The sequence below is a fragment of the Pelobates fuscus genome, chromosome 7, assembly GCF_036172605.1.
Source record: "Pelobates fuscus isolate aPelFus1 chromosome 7, aPelFus1.pri, whole genome shotgun sequence".
In the NCBI taxonomy this organism is placed as follows: Eukaryota; Metazoa; Chordata; class Amphibia; order Anura; family Pelobatidae; genus Pelobates; species Pelobates fuscus.
Genome location: NC_086323.1, coordinates 146396207 through 146415334, shown reverse-complemented (window position 1 = coordinate 146415334; position 19128 = coordinate 146396207). Strand labels below are relative to the sequence as shown.

Sequence of the window (19128 nt, the reverse complement as noted above, 5' to 3'; positions counted from 1 at the left end):
TGGCCTGGTGAGATAATTGTATGTAATGGTATGTAGGAGACAAGCTTTTGGTTTTTGGCTCATGCCTCTCTGTCTGGCTGGGATGAGTCATATGTCAACATCTGCTTGTCTGCTACAGCGCAGCATTCAACACATCTCAGCTTACTTAGTCATTGGTGGTCCAACGCGGTGCTCGGTCTGAGTGGGAAAAAATATGAATTTCAAGCAGTTGAATCTTAGCCACAGATTTGACTACTGCAATCCTTGACATGTAATGAATTCTAAACTGGGAGATGTCATGGAGAATAGCTGAAACATACAGATAGCATGTGATGGGCTCAAATACAAAATTAGCTCAATATTAGTAATTTAAGGACACTCTACCAATAAAAAACATCTGGAACATGTTTAGGTTTATATTTTCACCTTTTCTATTTATCCCACTTTGGCCTTAATTTAATCAGAGCCGATAGTTTTTTTTCCAGCAGTTTATTGCTCCCGCTAAGCCCTTTATCAGTTTGGATCAATTCAATTAAAGCCCCTAAAAGCTCAACAGAAGTTGATTATTATCAGTTTGAATATCTGGTAATTTTCCAAAAAACAATACCTATACTTTACAATAAAAATATCGGCTTAGGTAATTTAAGTCCATGTATCGTGTGTACATTACCTGATATATGGCCTTAAGGATTCGACATTTGTTGATAAATACTTTTTTTTTTTACTATTTGTTTGCTTGGCAGCACTAGCTGCAATAGGGAACATGGTTAAAAAAAAGAGCCTATGGGGGCGGGGCCGGACCGCCGAGCTGGACGGTCGCAAGCCTGAGCAGCTCCTGCAATTCAACAAAATTTACTCTCTAAAATCATGCCTCACCACCTAAAATCAGACCGCCAGAGCAGATACCCACAGCTGAGAGACTGCTGGACCCGGGGAGAGGCTGGCTCACTGAGCTTCAGTCCCCCGGGGGAGAAAAACACATTGCCCCAACCGGGGCCTTCACCTGCGGTGAGTGGGGCGGACAGCCGCTGCCCCACTATCCTGCGCCACAGAACCCAGCCACGGGATTCGGCCCCGTTCCCCCCCCCCCCTCTGGGCCGGGGAGGTGATCCCGGTCCTCACCCTGTGGCCCTGACCGCGACATTGCAACTGAGGGCGGGGAGCCCAACTGCCACACCTAAAATGGCGGGTGCCATGTGCGCGGACGGTAACCTGAAGGCCCCAGCCAGACGCAAGTGCACAAACCGCCGGCGGACAACACGATACACTGAGCCCTGTCACCTCGCTACATGGGAATGCAACAACAGAGCCCTGCCACACACCGCAGCAACCTCCTGGCTTACCCGCTCACATACCCAGGACCTGGATCCAGTCTCCGCAGCAGCCTTCCTGGGCCTTGAGCCCCTAGAGGACTTCCTCCAACCGCAGCCCCAAGCCCACGCACACTCCATCCGCCAGGCAGCCCGTTACCGGCCAGAAGTGGAACCGGAACCGAGGGCACAGGCGGCCACTCAAGCAGAGCCCAGGGCTGGCAGAGTGGAATACACCAGACAAGCCTCTGCTCACAACAACATCGGGTTGGAGGCGGGTGAGCCACAAGGTTGGAGGACTCAGCAAGCCCTGCTACATAACCTGCCCAGCAGCACGATGCAGAGGAACACGAAAGACAGGGCCAGATTAAGAGCCCAGTGGGCCTGGTGCTGACAATTATGATGGGCCTAATTACAGAATCTTATCGACCAAAAGCACTAAACCAGTCATACCTACCAAGCGTCTTGTATCTGATGGAGATGGTGTTGGAGGGAAACTCAAAGGATGCAGCCATAAGAAAACACATACCCTATGCTAATCTCTCTCTAATTTATGTTTTCATCTTTCAAGTAAATCCATAACCCCCAACAGCAGTGTCCAGTGAAGCAGGAAGTCAATGGGCGGGGTAAAAGGGTGTGCCACTGACGCGAATCACGTGACCAGAACTGCCAAAAGGGACGAACATGCCCAAAAAGCTAGCCTGGCATCAGTGTCCCTATGTATTACAGTGCCAGTGTCCCCATGTCGCCCAGTCCTCTAGTCTCCCAGTGTCTCAGTGTCCTCATTTCTCCCCGTGTACCCATGTCACTGGGATACTAGGGAACACAGTGAGACATGTGGACACAGTGAGACACTGGGAGACTAGGGGACTGGGCGACACCAAGGAACACTGAGACACCAAGGAACACTGAGACACCAGGGGACACTGGGAGACATAGGGGCACTTGTGGATACAGACATGGGGACATTTGGAGACATGGGGACACAGACACTAGGGACACAGAGACATGGGGACACAGACACTGGGAGACATGGGGACACAGACACTGGGAGACATGGGGACACTGAGAAACTAGGGACACTGGCTGGGAGGCATGGGGATACTGAGACACTTGGGGACACTGTGAGACACAGAAATGGGGACACTGAAAAATTTGGGGGCACTGGGAGACATGAGGAGACTGAGACACTAGGGACACTGGCTGGGAGACATAGGGACACTGGGAGACATGGGGACACTGACACTAGGGACACTGGCTGGGAGTCATGTGGACACTGGGAGACAGATATTTGGGGACACTGGGAGACATGGGGACACTGATACACTAGGGACACTGAAAGACATGGGAACCATACACTGGGAGACTAGGGGACACTGGGAGCCGTAGGGACACTGAGACACTAGGGACATTGGCTGGGAGATTTGGGGACACTGGAAGACATGGGGACACTGAAACACTAGGGACATTGGCTGGGAGACATGGGGACACTAGGAGACATGGAGACACTGTGTCCCTAGTGTCTCCATGCCCCAATGTGTCTCCCAATGTCCATGTGTCTCAGAGTGTCCCCAAGTTTCTCAGTGTCCCCTAGTGTCTCCCTGCTGCCTTTCCCCCATCCTTCACTTCCCTGCCTTTCCCCACATCCTTCACTGGGAGACATGGGGACACTGAGACACTAGGGACACTGGCTAGGAGATATAGGGACACTGGGAGACATGGGTACAATGAGACTCTAAGGACACTGAGAGACATGGAGACATAGATACTGAGAGACATTGGGACACAGACACTGGGAGCTGTGGGGACACTGAGACACTAGGGACATTGGATGGAAGACATGGGACACTAGGAGACATGGAGACACTGTGTCCCTAGTGTCTCCATGCCCCAATGTGTCTCACAGTTTCCCTATGTTTACAGTGTCCCCTAGTGTCTCAGTGTCCCCAAGTGTCTCAGTGTCCCCTAGTGTCTCAGTGTCCCCATGTTTACCTGCTGCCGCCCCATCCTTTTCCCCCCATCCTTCATCTCCCTGAGCTGCTGTCTGTCTGCAGACTGGGAGCTGCTGTCTAAACTCTGTGTGCTGTGTAGCTGCTCCCCTGCGGATCAGTGAGTAGAGAGGCATGCTGTAACTTCCTATCCCTGTCTCTCTCCACACACAGTGACCCCTACTGGCTGGTACTGGTATTGCAGAGTAATCTTAATTTATACTGAGAAAAATATCTGCATTTGTATTACCAGCACGGCCAGGCATACCCAAATACTGGCTGTGTTGGTAAAATACCAGTCAGGTGGCAAACCCAAGAGTAGTGTGTGTAAAAAAAAAACAAAAAAAAAACTTTTTTTTTTTTTTTAAATGGGCCTATTCCATGGGCCTGGGCCTGGAGCTGCAGCTCCATCAGCCCCTATGTTAATCCGGCCCTGACGAAAGACAGCGTGATTATTACGGAAATGGGGGAGCCCTCCACAGTGGGTGGCGGTGACCGTGTAAGGGACCTGCAAAGTGAGGTGGAGGGTGTAAAGAACATAATGTCCCAAAATGTGGATCGAATTCTGGCTCGAGGTGAGAACTTGGACCAACTGAGAAATAAAACTGAGGACTTGGAAGCCAGTTCAGAGCATTTTAAGACAACATCTCAAAAAGTTTCACGAAAGTACTGGTGGAAGAATGTGAAGATGATCGTGATCATTTGTATTGTGGTTGGAATCATTCTCCTTCTCATCATTCTTCTTGCCACTAAAGTCATACCAACATAAAGACTACTTTTCAACCCTTTTAATCTACCACTCCCCCACTGAAGATTCTCTGACCTTTAACTGGTGACTCCAGCTGGCCAACTCCACTGAACATCCAAAGATTCCCTGAAACTGATTGCTTTAACAATTTTGCTTTGATAATCTATGTTTCTGTATCCATATTTTATGTGTAATATCTCCGCAAAACAACCTGCACACAACCACAAAAAAAAAAAATGAGCCTATGTCTTAAATTTGACCCCTATTTTAGTATAAGAGAGGTCTAATACCTTCCTTATGTCACATGAGCCATTATGCAGGTGTAGGCATGTCTACCAAACAAGCAGCTGCTCGCTGTAATTAAAAACTACTGACAGGGTAGCTACTGATGCCCAATTACTATTAAAAATACAAGTGAGGGCTGATAATTAGATAATGGATGGTGGACAGGTCACTGTTTATTCCCATGCTCCCATGCAGTGGCTCTCGTAAATTAAAAAAAAAAGAAGTTGAGGACATATGGAAGGCTTTACCCATGAACTACTGATGGGGGCTATTAAGTGAATAAACAGGGGGGGGCATGGGTTGTGGATAGGGACTATTGAAAAATAAAGAAATCCTCAATTGGGAAGTATTATTGACAAGAGGGGATCTTTTTTTGTCCATCTTACCCAAACCTGTGGCCAAGCGCAACCTCAAGGTGGTTAAGGGTCATCAATCACCAAGCCCCCACCACAATAACAGAAGTCTACCTATACCTCACCCTAACAATAGTGGGGAGTGGGGTGGGGTCCAATAAATCTAAAGTCATATATATATATAAAATCATACTTACCTTTAGATGTCTTCTTCTGCCCCACAAAAGTTCAAATAAAAGTCCATAAAAACCGACGTGACTAAAAGAAATATTTTTGCAAATTTTTTTTATCCATCTTCACACAGCAAGGGCTTTACACAAAATAAGCTTCCAGGCTTTAGTGCTTCCCACACATTAAAATCTCAGCTAGAGTGCTTTGATTGGTTGGATAGTAAGAGAAAGCCCTTGGAGTGCGTGAAACGCATAGACTAAAGCTGTCAGGGTGTCGCTAGTGACCAGGATGGGTGAGAGGACAGACAGTTATCTATTGGAAATACATCATCTGCTCCTGGTCTGCATTGACAGGATAAGTGTCAACTGATTACACTGCCTGGAATGTTTTTATTTCCCCTCCTGTTCAGTCAATCACCAAATCCTGACGCTTCCATCACAAAAACAAAGTGCGCATCCACCCCTATTTAAAATTGGAAGTGGCTTTGGTGTTGGTCCATGCTGCTGTCCTCTCTCGCCTTGACTTGTGCCATCCATATCTCAGTGGTCTTGTGCACTCTCTTGTGCATTCCCAGCTTGTCCCTTTACAATCTATAATTAATTCGGCAGAAAGGCCTATATACCTGTCCATCCACATCTCCCTTACATCCCCCTTTGTAAGTCTGTACATTGCCTCCCACTAAGATATAGGACTGTATTGAAAATTCTGGTACTTGTTTATAAATCTCTATATAACTCTGCTCCTACCTACCTATCCTCACTAATACACAAGTATACAGGCCCCTATGCTCTGCCGTGGACCTGCATCCATCCCCAGTTCGTACATGCACTCTGGTGCTCAACGTCAAGTCTTCTTTAGGGTTGCACCCTAAAAACTGGATTGTCTTACTTCTTTCCTTTTTTTCATATGCAGATGCAGTTAAAAATGTCAATGTATCGTCATGTCAGAACAACAGTGCCTTCAGAAGGAATAAAGTTATACTATCTCTGGGATCCACTATTAACCACAAGGAGAGTAGTGAAATGCACATCCGTAATTCCCTCACACCACAGTTGAAAGTGAGAGGGTTAATATATCCAAAAATCACCCAGATCGATTCAGGGGTTCGGAATTTTCATGGAAGTCATAATTTTGACCGACCATGCACATAGTCCTATGCCCAAAGGAGACAAAACCAGAAAGAGATCTCCATAGTAATTCACTTATAGATATATAAAATAAAGCAAACAGAGCCGTTTGACAAAGCCCTGTGGGCAGGGCGAAATGCATTACGGACCCGGAACCAGGAAGTGAATTGGAGACAATCGGCAACAGCAGCCCGGACAGCAGCCGGAGGATTTTTTACATTGCATGAGTATATGGAACTTTCTTTGCGGTTTCCTGAGGCTGGTGAGCGGACTAACTACCTGAGATCCGGATTGCAAGCTTCTTTTCCACGGATCCCACGCACTCTACGAGTGGTGCTTTTACCACTCCAATCTTGTGAGTGTAATACCTTAAGGGCACCTCTGTTTGCTTTATTTTATATATCTATAAGTGAATTACTATGCTGCACTAGGAGCTCTCTTTCTGTTTTTGTCTCCTTAATAGGTGTCAGAGTGATTTCCATGTTTGCAAGTATACCTACAGATTGTGCTTTGTTTTACCACAACCACTGTTTGTGTTTCAATTACTAATAATATTTCCACTCTGTATACACCTCATTTCATGTAAACAGGGTTACTTTCACTCTCTAAAGGGGTCCATAGTGAATACGATTTTTGTTGTTGCGCACCATCACTACTGTAAGTTATTTTATGTTCAAATTGTTTTACCAGGATTTGTTTTTGTTGGTTGCTGCATGTACTAAGATCCTTCTTCCATTTGCGCCATCCTATTTATAATCGTTTTTTCATTCTAGCATTCATACCAACAAATGATTGACTTTATGGTTTATTCACTAAACAGTGAATCATGGTGAAAGGAAAGATGTGTAATAACTTGGACATTTTTCCAACTTGGACATTTTTCCCTAGATTTTGCAATCTGGTTTTCAAATAATTACATTTCACTATCCAGTAAAAAGGAAAGGCTATTCATTGTCCAGTAAATAGATGATATTTACAAAAAACTTTAAAGAAACACTATAGAGATAGGAATACAAATCTGTATTGCTAACGCTATAGTGTTCCTGATTGTAATTGAATAGGTCCCGCCACTGTTTGAAGATTAAAGGTTTAAAAACCTTTTTTTCAATTACTTATTTCCAGCAGCGAGGACCCCTTGGTGCTAATTAGGTCTCCACTTCTCACTATATGAGAGCAATGGTGGGACCAAATGCGCATGCTCGGCGCTCACACACACTCTTGAAAACCCATAGGAAAGCATTGAATCCAAAGCGTTAGGACATCCAACCTTGTTTCACGTTGTGAAACTCTATGGGGCACCAAGAAGATCCTCTAGTGCAGACTCTAAGGTGTTTTTTTTCTTCTTTTTCTAAACACCTTAGACACACCCAGGTAATCCCTAAACCCTGGACTGGTAGGGGGTCCTTGAGGACAAGGTTGAGAACCCCTGCTCTAGTGGCTGTTTGGAAGACAGGTGGAATTAACCCTGCAATGTAGGTACTGCAGTTTAAAAAAAAAAATGACAGGGGCACTGGACCTAGAAAACCTCAATGAGATAAAGTGGTCTGGGTGCCTATACTGTTCTTTAAATTTCAAAGCACATTGCAAAATTTCAGCTAACATACACTTTTTGTTATATAAAATGTAAAATAAAATTTTCACTTTGCAACAATTTGGTATCTAGTTAATACATTTGTTCATGTCAGTCTGTATGGAAATAAAGTACAAATTAACAAAACTAGGGTCATATTTTTCAGGCCAATGTACATGAGCTGGAAAAACAACTGAGTTGGACAATTTTCCAGTTTAGCTAACTCGTTATAAAATTTGCAATTCCTCTGAACACTTTTCATATTATTATAATTAACCGTATCGTGAAGTATTTCATACACCAACACAACTTATATGTGTTTTGAAGGTTTTGATCTAAATGTGCATATTTTAAATTAAAGTGCTGGTTGAAGTGCATTGTGTATGAAGAATGTGTCCTCTTTTTTCATTTTACAAAAAGTCCAGATTGCAGTAGAAATAATTGACCTTGTTACACCCCCAGCTGTCAATCAAACAGCCAGTCTTGTTATTTCCTGGTTGTTTCACTCAGTGGAGCTAAACTCAAGTGACAGCAATTTCCCAGAGTACCTGCCTTACAAAGACTTCTCATTGAGCTGCATTGCGAAGTCTGTGATTGGACAGCCACAGAAAGTATAGGCTAGGGAAGAAGAGGATGGCTTGCAAAGACGTCAGACAAGAGAACTGCAGCTTTTGCAATCTGATATTTTTATTTACCCCAATAAAAAAATGCATAATTAAATACATGCAATTTTTTTATTGGGGGTATAATTGCTAAACAGTGTTTTTTTTCCTTTAAAGTCACTTCCAAGCTGATGCTGACTCAATCTTTTCTTGACGGGACACTATTGGCACCAAAAAATGAAGCAGTTTTGGTGTATAGATCATGCACCTGCAGTCTCACTGCTCAATTCTCTGCCATTTAGGAGTTAAATCACATTGTTTATAAAGCCATAGTCACACCTCCCTGTGTGTCACTTGTATAGCCTCCCTAAACAATTTATGTAATAGATCTAATGTTTAAACATCCTTTAATGCATAATCTGTTTAATTTAGAATTTATGTGATTAAAGTTCAATTTACAGAGCAAGAGATAAACACTTCTAACACAATTTAACATCTGATTGAAAATGAAACCAAAAGTTATGAATACACATAAACTTTATTTGAAAAGTAATAATAAAAACAATAAAAGTACAATAAAGTAACACACTAACGAGTTTCAGCCATTAAAATAGGCCATTTCACTTGGAAGAATCCTTTTTTAATGGGTGAAACTTGCTTGGTTGTTATCATTATTAATAACTTTTGGACCTTCCTGTTATCCAGACGTCTGGAGAAACTCTTCTTTGGTGGGAAACATACCACCAAGCCTTTGGATTGATCAAAACCAAGTTTTGCTCCAAGTCAGGGACTACATCGCCTGTTATTTCTATTTAATTTATCACACAGTGTGCACTATTTTTATTTCTTGCTTTTACATATGTCACAGTGAGCATTTTAATTGCTACATTTCCAAGGGTGGGAATCACGCACACATTCCACAGTGGGATCAATCCACTCTATGCACTACACAAGGAGCCATTAGAAGGCTCCATAAAATGTGAGTGTGCACTGTACATATACTTTACCCACTATATTGGATCCCTGACGTACTACACTATATTAGTGTTTCTTTTATACCATACCCTCTTGGATCAAGTCTATATCCTTAGGCAGGGATTGTACCGCCCAGGTACAGAAACTGGAGCTAGTCTACAGCTCCAAAACACTGAAAGTGCAGTTCCTCCTTTTCTCCTCCATATCCATTTGTTAATCTACTACACCATATTTGTTTCGTTTGTCCTCTCTCTCATTTCATATTAACCTGGATTTGAGGACCACATGAAGGCGCTAATTCTCTCTTTCCCTGTAAATCACACATCTGCAACCAGGTAACAAAAATCTCTGGTTTGGGGTGTTTCAAGCTGCCAACTACATTATACAACAAGTGTGAAACACCTTTGTATCTTTATATCTCTAACAATTTTTAGCAATGCACTAATAATCACGTGTGAAATGTATTCCTTTTATACTGTCCAACTGTGGTTGCTATATTACCAACTTAGAAACCACACATTTTGGGCTTTATATTTTGGTCGCTAAAAGGTAAATGATATCTGTTTGGGTGGACATTAGCCAAACATGGGCCTGAAGGTAAGCTTGCAAGTTTGTATTTTTTGGTTGCAAATATCTATCGGCTGTTAGTAAAAACAACAGCATACAGCTGATATTAAGCAACCAATTTGGAACCCAGTCCTCTTTAGGGAAATGGTTCCAATTAGGCTACTTTGGTCTCTGAAGAGCTGCTGTTTGTACACTGCTTAAAATCGCTGTTTAGTGAATGAGCACTTCAAATAATCTATAGATTTTAATACAAACGATGTACACGTTAAATTAATAATATAGTTATGGGCGGAAGTTGTTGTTTTTTTTGTCATGTTAACGGAAAGTCTGAAAGTCTATATTTATGTTGAATTCCCACTGATATTAATTCCCTTTCTGTTGGCACATACATTTGGACTGCTTGGAGAGAAGAAAAAAAAATTGTCTGGAAAAAATTGCAGGAAAGGGTGTGCACTTGGAAGCTTATTCAGCGCTCCTTATACAAGTCTTACAAGTGTGCGTGCTGGCAAATAAAGTATGCAGGACAGAAAATAAAATTAAGATGAAAAAAATAATACAAAGGGAGTTGCCCTTTTTGCTTACAGCAACATTTTCTAACTCATTACAGATATAAAAATAGGTGTAACAGTAAAGAACATTTCCTATTGTTCTGAGGGAGGAGGAAAATAAATTCTATATATTCCTGTCTCCTCAGAAAGGCAAGGCGTTACTTAGACGAAACATCTTGGGAGTTGGGAACACAGGGAGAGAATAAATTAAAAAGAAAACAACAATAAAAACAAAACAAGTGAGCATTGCGTCACAGTAATTAAAATAATTTAATAAAAAAATAAGACACTGCCATAGCTTATAATTATTATTATTTTTGCTCTAGAAGGTTGTACTTCTACTAACGTGTCCAGTGCTGAAACTGTTAAGACAGGACTTGTTATAAAAACCACACCCTGACGTCTGAAGAGAAACAATGTTTTTTTTTTTTCACACTAACCCTTGCTGCCAACGTCCATGATAGTTTTACAGGGTTATTCACTTAAGTGAATTTCACATTTAAGGCCCGAGTAGCTGAACGAAAACTATAGCTGACTTAGAGAATTGGCTCCAGTTCGTCTACTTTGGCCTCTTACTTAAAATTCACTTTGAACTCCCCCATTACCGAAAAAACCTTGCTATTCAAAGAATTTGCACAGCTTTGTTACGAATTGAGTATTTTGGTCTATATTTTTCCAGTCTTTCATTAGCGTATCACAACTGATTTGTTGAACTGCTCAGTGAATACATCCTCAAAATAATTTGTAGGAGCAATAATGGTAACAAATATACCTTTACTACTGGGTAGCATTCCTCATACAGACACTAATGAGCTAGGTTGGCTAAAAGGTAGACTCTTGGGTTGTTTAAGGACTAGCATTCCCATAGTCCTTCAGGCTGACAGAACATCATTGGAATTGTAGTTTCATGTTATCTAATCTATTGGCTATCCCTGCTATAGAGTAGAAATTACTTTGAGTAAAATATATCTCTTATTAATCAATCCTTAAACGTTACTATTTGTATAATTGAGGCTGCGAATAGACATGTGCATTGGTTTTTGGTAAAATGGTAAAATGAACGTAGATTTTAGTTTTTTTGTTTATTTAGTCTGAAAACAAATAACTTAACCCCTTAAGGACACATGACATGTGTGACATGTCATGATTCCCTTTTATTCCAGAAGTTTAGTCCTTAAGTGTCAGGAAAACAAACATGTATTCCTGGCACTATAGTGATAAAATGGCTATTTAGGTCTCCGGCCCCCTTCTCCGCCTTGCTCCGCCTCCATAATGAAATAGGATGATTTCAGCCAATCCAATTATTTCCCGCACCTGTGGACACCAGACAACCGTCCTTAAGAAGCACAGTGTTGAAGTGATGCACTTGTTATAATCAATGTTATAAACTTTGTCCTTTGCAACGGACGGTCAGAACAGAGGAAGTTTGATGAGAATACCGTTTCTATTTCTCCTGCTCATGTTTGCCTTGATCTTGCCTTTTCTGAACTGGATTGTGATGTAATTTGCTAAATATTTCATGTAAATTCAAAAGAAAATAGGCCATCTCATGTAAAGACATTAACACAAGTTATAGTTGATTTTTAATGTTTTATTCAATAGTGCAAACACCACAGAAATTATTTTTTTCCCTTTAATGTAGGCAAGGTCTTGACTAGTGGGTGAGTGTAAGGTATTGGGCTACAGAAGTGTAATTTTAACCTGAGACATCATGTACTTCACATCCAGTCTTCCAAGTCATAACATGTCTTCCATCTCCAGTTCCCTTTTCTCCGCAATAAAAACCTCTATTTAATTTGCAAATTCAGTGCAATTACAACCTAACAGCTATGGGTGCGGTATATAAGATATCATGGGAAGAAGTCTAACTGATGGCACACACTGTTTGCAAATGGACATTTAAAAATAAGAAGGTGATATTTTAAATAATATTCTTGTTGATTCTCATTTATAAACAGGAAAATGTTCTTAAAACACTTAACGATTTATCAAGTCAAAGATAAAATACAGTGGGACCTCGGTTTACGAATTTAATGCGTTCTCTGGGACGTTTCATATTGCGAAACATTTGTAAATAGGAATGCATTGAAAAACAATTAATCCATTCTGGGGGTCAGAAAAAAGTAAAAATGAGCTGGCATGGAAGCCAACCCACAATGCAGAACACACAATAAAAGGCATGCAAACGACAAAGCTCAGCTCCCTACCTTTCCACAGCTTGAGAAATGCCCCAAAAAGTCCCAAAACAACTGCAAACAATTTCCAGAATGGCTCCAAAACTCGATGCAAAAGCCGCTCCAACACCTCCAACACTCGACGCCACGTGCTACTCACAGGCTCCAGCATGCAGGGGGCGGTGCTATAAACCTCCTAGGTGCAATGCACCCTGGGGAAACTTGCTTTGTATTGCGAAAAACTTTGTAAACCGAGGCATTATTTTCAATGGATTTTAATTTGTAAACCGAAAATTATGCTAACCGAGGCGTTTGTCGACCAAGGTCCCACTGTAGTTTAAATAAAAAATTTAAATATATAACACTGACACATTGCTGCGTTATTAATCTTTAAAGAAAAGGAACTCCTTGTGATAGCACAAAGCTTCTGCAGTAAGTTAAGAACAGAGAATGCAGTCAATGAGCTAGCCAATGACGCACTCAGCCAATGAGCTGGCCAAATACGCACTCAGCCAATGACCTGGCCAATGATCTGGCCAATGACGCACTCAGCCAATGAGCTGACCAATGACGCACTCAGCCAATGAGCTGACCAATGACGCACTCAGCCAATGAGCTGACCAATGACGCACTCAGCCAATAAGCTGACCAATGACGCACTCAGCCAATGAGATGGCCAATGACGCACTCAGCCAATGAGATGGCCAATGACGCACTCAGCCAATGAGCCGGCTCTGAAATACAGAGCTCAGCGCAAGTTCCTTGAATGACCCCAGCTCCAGAGCAGGCGCGGGCACCCTGCAGACCCCAGGTAAGTTGTCAAAATATTCTTTAATAGTTTGTCTACTTACTTTGGCATGGCACCTGGGCACGCTTGGTACCATAACCACTACACTGGTCCAAAGTAGTTATGGTGCTTGGAATATTACTTTAGTCTTGATAAGCCATCACTAAACTTTCACTGGCTTTTGAATTATATCACAGTTTTAAGCTTATAGACAACCAAGTGAATTGATGTTCTTAATAGGTGACAAGTGTATAATTAGCCTATTACGTTTTAATATGGGGGTGTGTTTCTTTTCGGTAGTTCAGAACAGACATTTTAGGCATCGCATACAGTATTTGTTATCTTGTAGTTACAGTGCTTATTGGTATAAATTGTGGCGGTATATCCTTGAGAAAATGGGTTACTACCGCCTAGGTTGTCCCCTCCCAGTGTTTGTAGCTCCAGAGTGATATATACTCTCCTGTGCAAAGTACTGCTGTCTAACCCAAACACTGAAGGGTGAAAAATAACTGTTTTATTGGCGCCCAGCACACAAATTTACACACAGACACTCAGCATGCGGTCTCCATTCAGAATAACACAAGCCCACCCAGACGCATCTGTGTCTGGGAGATAACTGGGTCAGCTCTCGGTTAAACTATTTATCTCCCGGTTACAGAAAGCTGAATACTTAAAAACCCTGAAAACACTAGACAATATAATATAATGAAGCACCCCCTCATGCCATACATGCCCGGAAAGATCTCTATGGAGCGCCCATTTTGTTCAAAAAGATCCGGCCAGGGTTCCAGAGTGCTGGGTAGATTTCCCCGGTCACCTAAAAACACAGCACTGTCTGTGGGTACATGGAGCTACCCAAGTCCTTGGTGTCATTTGATGCCTCACCACCTCCTCTGTTAACCCTCTTAAAAGCGCCCTGTTTGCTGGTCCAGGGACTGAGAGCACTCTAATTGAAGTTTCAGCAGAAAGCTGATCCGCTTCCGAGTTCCAGAAGGATTCAAGTTACTCCCGGTCAGGCGCACCGTGTCTCAGAGGTTCTCTGTCCGGTAAAGGGTGATTCTGGGACTGCGAATAAGTACGGTTGGGTCGGGAGACACGGAATGGAGGGTCAGCCCATATTGATAATAGTCTTTTTAGAGAGGGTGAGAGTTGGAGATACATGTACCTGGATTTGGTGACTGTCACATAAATAATTAAAAATGAGGAATTCTAAGCTAGCTTTGTAAATGTACCTCAAATTTAGCTAACAGCTCAAACAATAGTTAAAGGGTTATTCCAAGAACCATGACTAACTACTTCAGTAACTTGAAGTGGTCATGGTGCTTGGAGTCTGTATGTACAGTGTTTCTGGTTCAAACGCTGCACACACAGAATTCAAACCCTTTGCTGTTGGAGGAGTAACTTCACCATTATGAAAGCCTTTTGTCAATTCTGTGCATATTTTACGTGTCCTCCGTACACAAAGCATGTTGGCAACAGACACAGTCTTCCATTAAGTTTTAGCTTTATTTCCTATTTCTTTTCTTTTTTTAACATTTTTCTAAAGGTGAGGGACCATTCCAGGAAGGGTTAAAACAAACATAAACAGTGCTTTATTAATACACTGTTCTGTGTTGGATTAACCCTTTAAATGCCTAACACAGGTCTTTATAATGTCTATTAGAAAATAGACGTAATACAATGAAAAGAAGTTATAAAATTAATTTTTAAGCAGAGGAAGCAGGCACAGATCACATGATTAGACTTCCCAAAGATAACACAGAACGCAGTTACATATAAGTAATTCTTGTTCACTTATTTGTTAATGTCTTTTGCACATGGACACTTTAATTGTGCATGACTGTTAAACAAAAATATATATATATTATTATTATTTATATAGCGCCAGCAAATTCCGTAGCGCCATACAATGGGTTATATATCTGTTGATTTCTAAATCTGCGGATTAGAAGTTCCAGACTGACTGCAAATGTGTGTTTGAAGTTTTACTTGAGATGTTTCTATCCAAATACCAACATTATCTAATCTTTTTTTGTAGTGGTGAACTATAAAGACTCAAGCCAGCGTGACTTCACCACCGGGTAATCAAAAATAACAACAATGAGCTGTTATGTGGTTCAGCCAGTCTGATAAGAATCTCTGTTGTGTCCGGCAGTTATTTCCAGTTTAGGTTTCTACCGGTGCAATGTCAAAAATAATAAAGACTTCACAAAACTCTCTGGTTCTTGTACGCTGACAGATTCCAATCACATCCCTCTCTTAATTCTGTTCACCTCTTCACTGAACGGGACTAATACTGATAAGTGATAACATTATTGTTAATATTGTGATTATTGTTTCATGTGAATGTGTCACTGGCTGAATGCATTCAAGGTCACTGGAGAAAAGATCAAGGTGAATAGGACACAGATGAGACTATTATATTTTATATTTATCCATTTAAAGAAAAAATTACTTTTCACACAAAGAGAGAGAGAGCACTGACAAGAAAACCTTGCATTGGACAAACATCTTTTTTATTAACATGTAACGTTTTACTAATAACACAAAAAAGATGTTGATTACTCTGATCTTCTATATTGAGAAGTCCTTGAACTATATGTCAGTAGTTAGACGGCTCAACAGCAAAGAATACCAACATGGAATGTAATGGTTTTGATGCACACTGCGCTTGTGAGATGCATTTAGTATAGGGTGCACCATCGTGCCTCCCAACTGACCCAAATCCGGAAGAAATCTTTTTATTGTGGGTCACATTTAAAGCACAATGGTGCCAGTCTGATACAGCGCCACAGGCCCAGCCAGGCCAACCTCCCTCACCAGAATCAGAGAGTTGCTGCATAGTACTCTAAATTTATTTAGATTTAAATAGCACCAACACATTCTGCGGCGCTGTCCAATACTAAACAATCCCAACATTTAATTCTAACAAAACAAGAATGACATATGGGAACAGTAGGTAAAGATGGCGCTGCCCAAACGTGTACGCAATCTAAACAGTCTCTCTGCAGTATTGCTGCTGCCTGCAAATACTCCCTCCGTAGGAAACAATGTTTTGTGTAAGTGTTATGTGTGTGTGGATGGAGGCTGGGGCAGGATCATAACACCGCTCCTGCATACACTGAGAGAGGACCATGTGGAACGGCAGCATTATCTGCTATGAGGAGGGTGAGAGAGAAGCTGCATCCCAGCTAGCCACACTAAGGAGGACAATAAAAAGGGAGGAAGGGGATGGGACAGAAAATGATATACCTAGGGGTTGAAATAAAAGAAAAGGCTGGAATAGAAGGAGAGAGAAAAGTAGAAAAGTTGGGATTAGGGTAGAGAAAAGTAGTGACTAGGATAGAGAAAAGATAGAGGGAGATAGAAAAGTGTACTACTTAAATGACTGGTCCATAGGCGCCTCGTGACAGTGCTTTGCCCTTGAGCCAAAATATAAATTTCTCAACAGTGGTGCTGCTGTACAGACCAAAATGTGTACAAAATACACATTAAGGAAAAAGCACACAAAGAAAAATACAGTTTTAAATCTTACAAGGCTATTTACAATCACCTCTCTTAGCAAATAAATATGGGGGTTTAGTCACACCGCATGGCCGTACCATGTGTAGGCCTCCACTGCTTCAATGTACCCAATACTAGTAAGTCCTACTACTGTGTCCTACTTATCTTCTCTTCTTCACTCCTTACAGAAGCAGGGAAGACCATAGACACTGTCTGACCCAAAGTGCACGCATACGACTGAACGAAATGAGTTTCTCATTTGTTCACATATACTTCATTTAAAAAGAAATCTATTTCCTCTCAATATTATGGCATTAAAAAATATTTTTTAAGGTGACAATTGTCCTTTAACATGGGACATAAACGTGCTTACAAAAACACAAATTGCTTAAAGAGACTCTGCTCAATATTATGATTTTCCTCTGGTCACTCCTAAAGGGAGCGTAAATGTGGTGTGCTCATTCCTTTGGGTAAATCACCATGTCCCTCACTAAAAGTGACCACAGAAAAGCTTACATTTGATTAGAGACTCTTTAAGCGTTTAAGCAGAAAGTTTAGCAGATAGCATGGTTACTGCACATGTTAACATTAATGTAGGACTCGCCAATAATTGGGGTTACTTTGAAGCAGAGGTAAGCCTAAACATGCTATATATTTGGGAAACCAAATCCTGAAATGTATTTGTTAAGATAGCTGAATTAAGGAAACAGGAGACTGTCCTGGAGAGCTGTTGAGGGCAAACATTGTGCCTATCCCAAAAGCAGACAAAGACCTAGAAAATATAGGTAATTATAGACCCATATCATTAATTAATACAGATATTAAAATACTATCTTCCATTATAGATTAAAAACAGTAATAAAACAACTTAATAATGATGAAGTCGTTTTTATTTTTTTTTACCAGGGAGGTCCTCAATTAACAACCTTAGAAAAATAATAAACATAATGGAGGAAGCAGAGAGCCATAGAACCCCTTTAATACTTCTGTCAATAGATGCAGAGAAAGCGTTTGACAGGGTTGGATGGGGTTTCATGTTCGCCCCTTTAAACTGCTTTGGAATTACTGGATCAATCCTACAAGCCATGTCTGCTTTCTACAGCTCTCCATCAGCCAAGATAACAGGGTCAGGTTTAACATCACACAATTTTAATATAAAATATGGGACCAGACAAGGGTGTCCTCTCTCCCCCTTACTGTATATAATGGTGCTAGAACCCTTAGCAATTTAATTAAGACTGAATAATAAAATTAAGGGATTCACAAATCCCCTAGGACAATCGAAACTAAACATCTATGCAGATGACATCCTATTAACATTTTCGGTCACAGAACTACTGAAGGACATAAACAACTACTCCAAAGTCTCAGGACATAAAATAAATCTGGACAAAAACAATATAAAGATAGGTACAAGAAATTAACATAAAATATATAATCAAGATAAGGGCAGCTACATACACCAACAAGCGACTAAATGAGTTATAGACACAAAATATACAATATAGTATGTGCGCTCCTTCATAAAGAACACAATAAAAATAGGATAAATAAAACGTATATAATCTTTAATAATAACTCAATTAAAAAACTTAACAATAATATCGGGCTGTTTCAAATTTTCAGTAATAAATCCACCATTTCTTATTAACCTAAACTGAGATGCTCAATAGCGTGCAGTATTTCAAATCAGGGATATTGCAACAATATATATCTCACAGAGAATTATGACAGAGAGGTTATGCTCACTGTATACAAAACAGAGCTAGTAATCTAGATAAACAACACAAGAAATGGATAAAAAATATATATGCATATAAAGTGTACCTGACCTCGGTGTGGGCCCCCACCAGAGGTAAAAAAAAAAATAAATCCAATAAATAGGTAGCCAAAGTATCCACATGCCACTTGAATGAACTGGTAACGGAAGGCAGCAATACGGGTAAATACAGACAGGTGAACCTGTCCTAAGTAAACCTACGCGCTGATACCGCGGTCGGGATCTTCAAAAAAGAGTGCGGTATAGCCTGAATGATGGAAGTTCAGGGATGTAGAGAGATATATATGCAGGTGGAAGTTGCCTGTAATAGATACCCCTCGTCAAAATATCGCGGTCGGCACCTTAAAAAAAGACCGCGGTAATCAGCAGGGAGACTTTAGGCACCAAACAGTTAGGAATGAAAATAAAAAACAGCCGATAAAAGTGTGTGCGTTAGTCAACGCGTTTCGTCCCCCATAAAATAAATCTGGGGGGAAAAAAATTAACATTTATGGCTAAAAATATGAATTAAAGGACTGTTAAACTGCTTGTACAGAACACAGGGCTACCCGAAAACAGTGACAGACTAAACTATCTGGGTATCAACATAACTTCAGAATCAAAAGATTTAATAGAAGTTAACTTTCTACCCCTACTAAAGCAAACTAACAGAAATCTAAG

The 19128-nt window shown here is 41.0% G+C and overlaps 2 protein-coding genes across 2 annotated transcripts in view; one reads left to right on the top strand and one right to left on the bottom strand.

The window, feature by feature from the left end:
- FOXP1 (forkhead box P1) overlaps positions 1-19128 on the bottom strand; it is a 691275-nt gene that overhangs the window by 634203 nt on the left and 37944 nt on the right. The window lies entirely within an intron of this gene.
- Positions 3741-4046, top strand: LOC134569236 (vesicle-associated membrane protein 8-like). The gene has a single exon (XM_063428153.1). It carries the CDS (start codon positions 3741-3743, stop codon positions 4044-4046), a length of 306 nt encoding a protein of 101 aa, XP_063284223.1.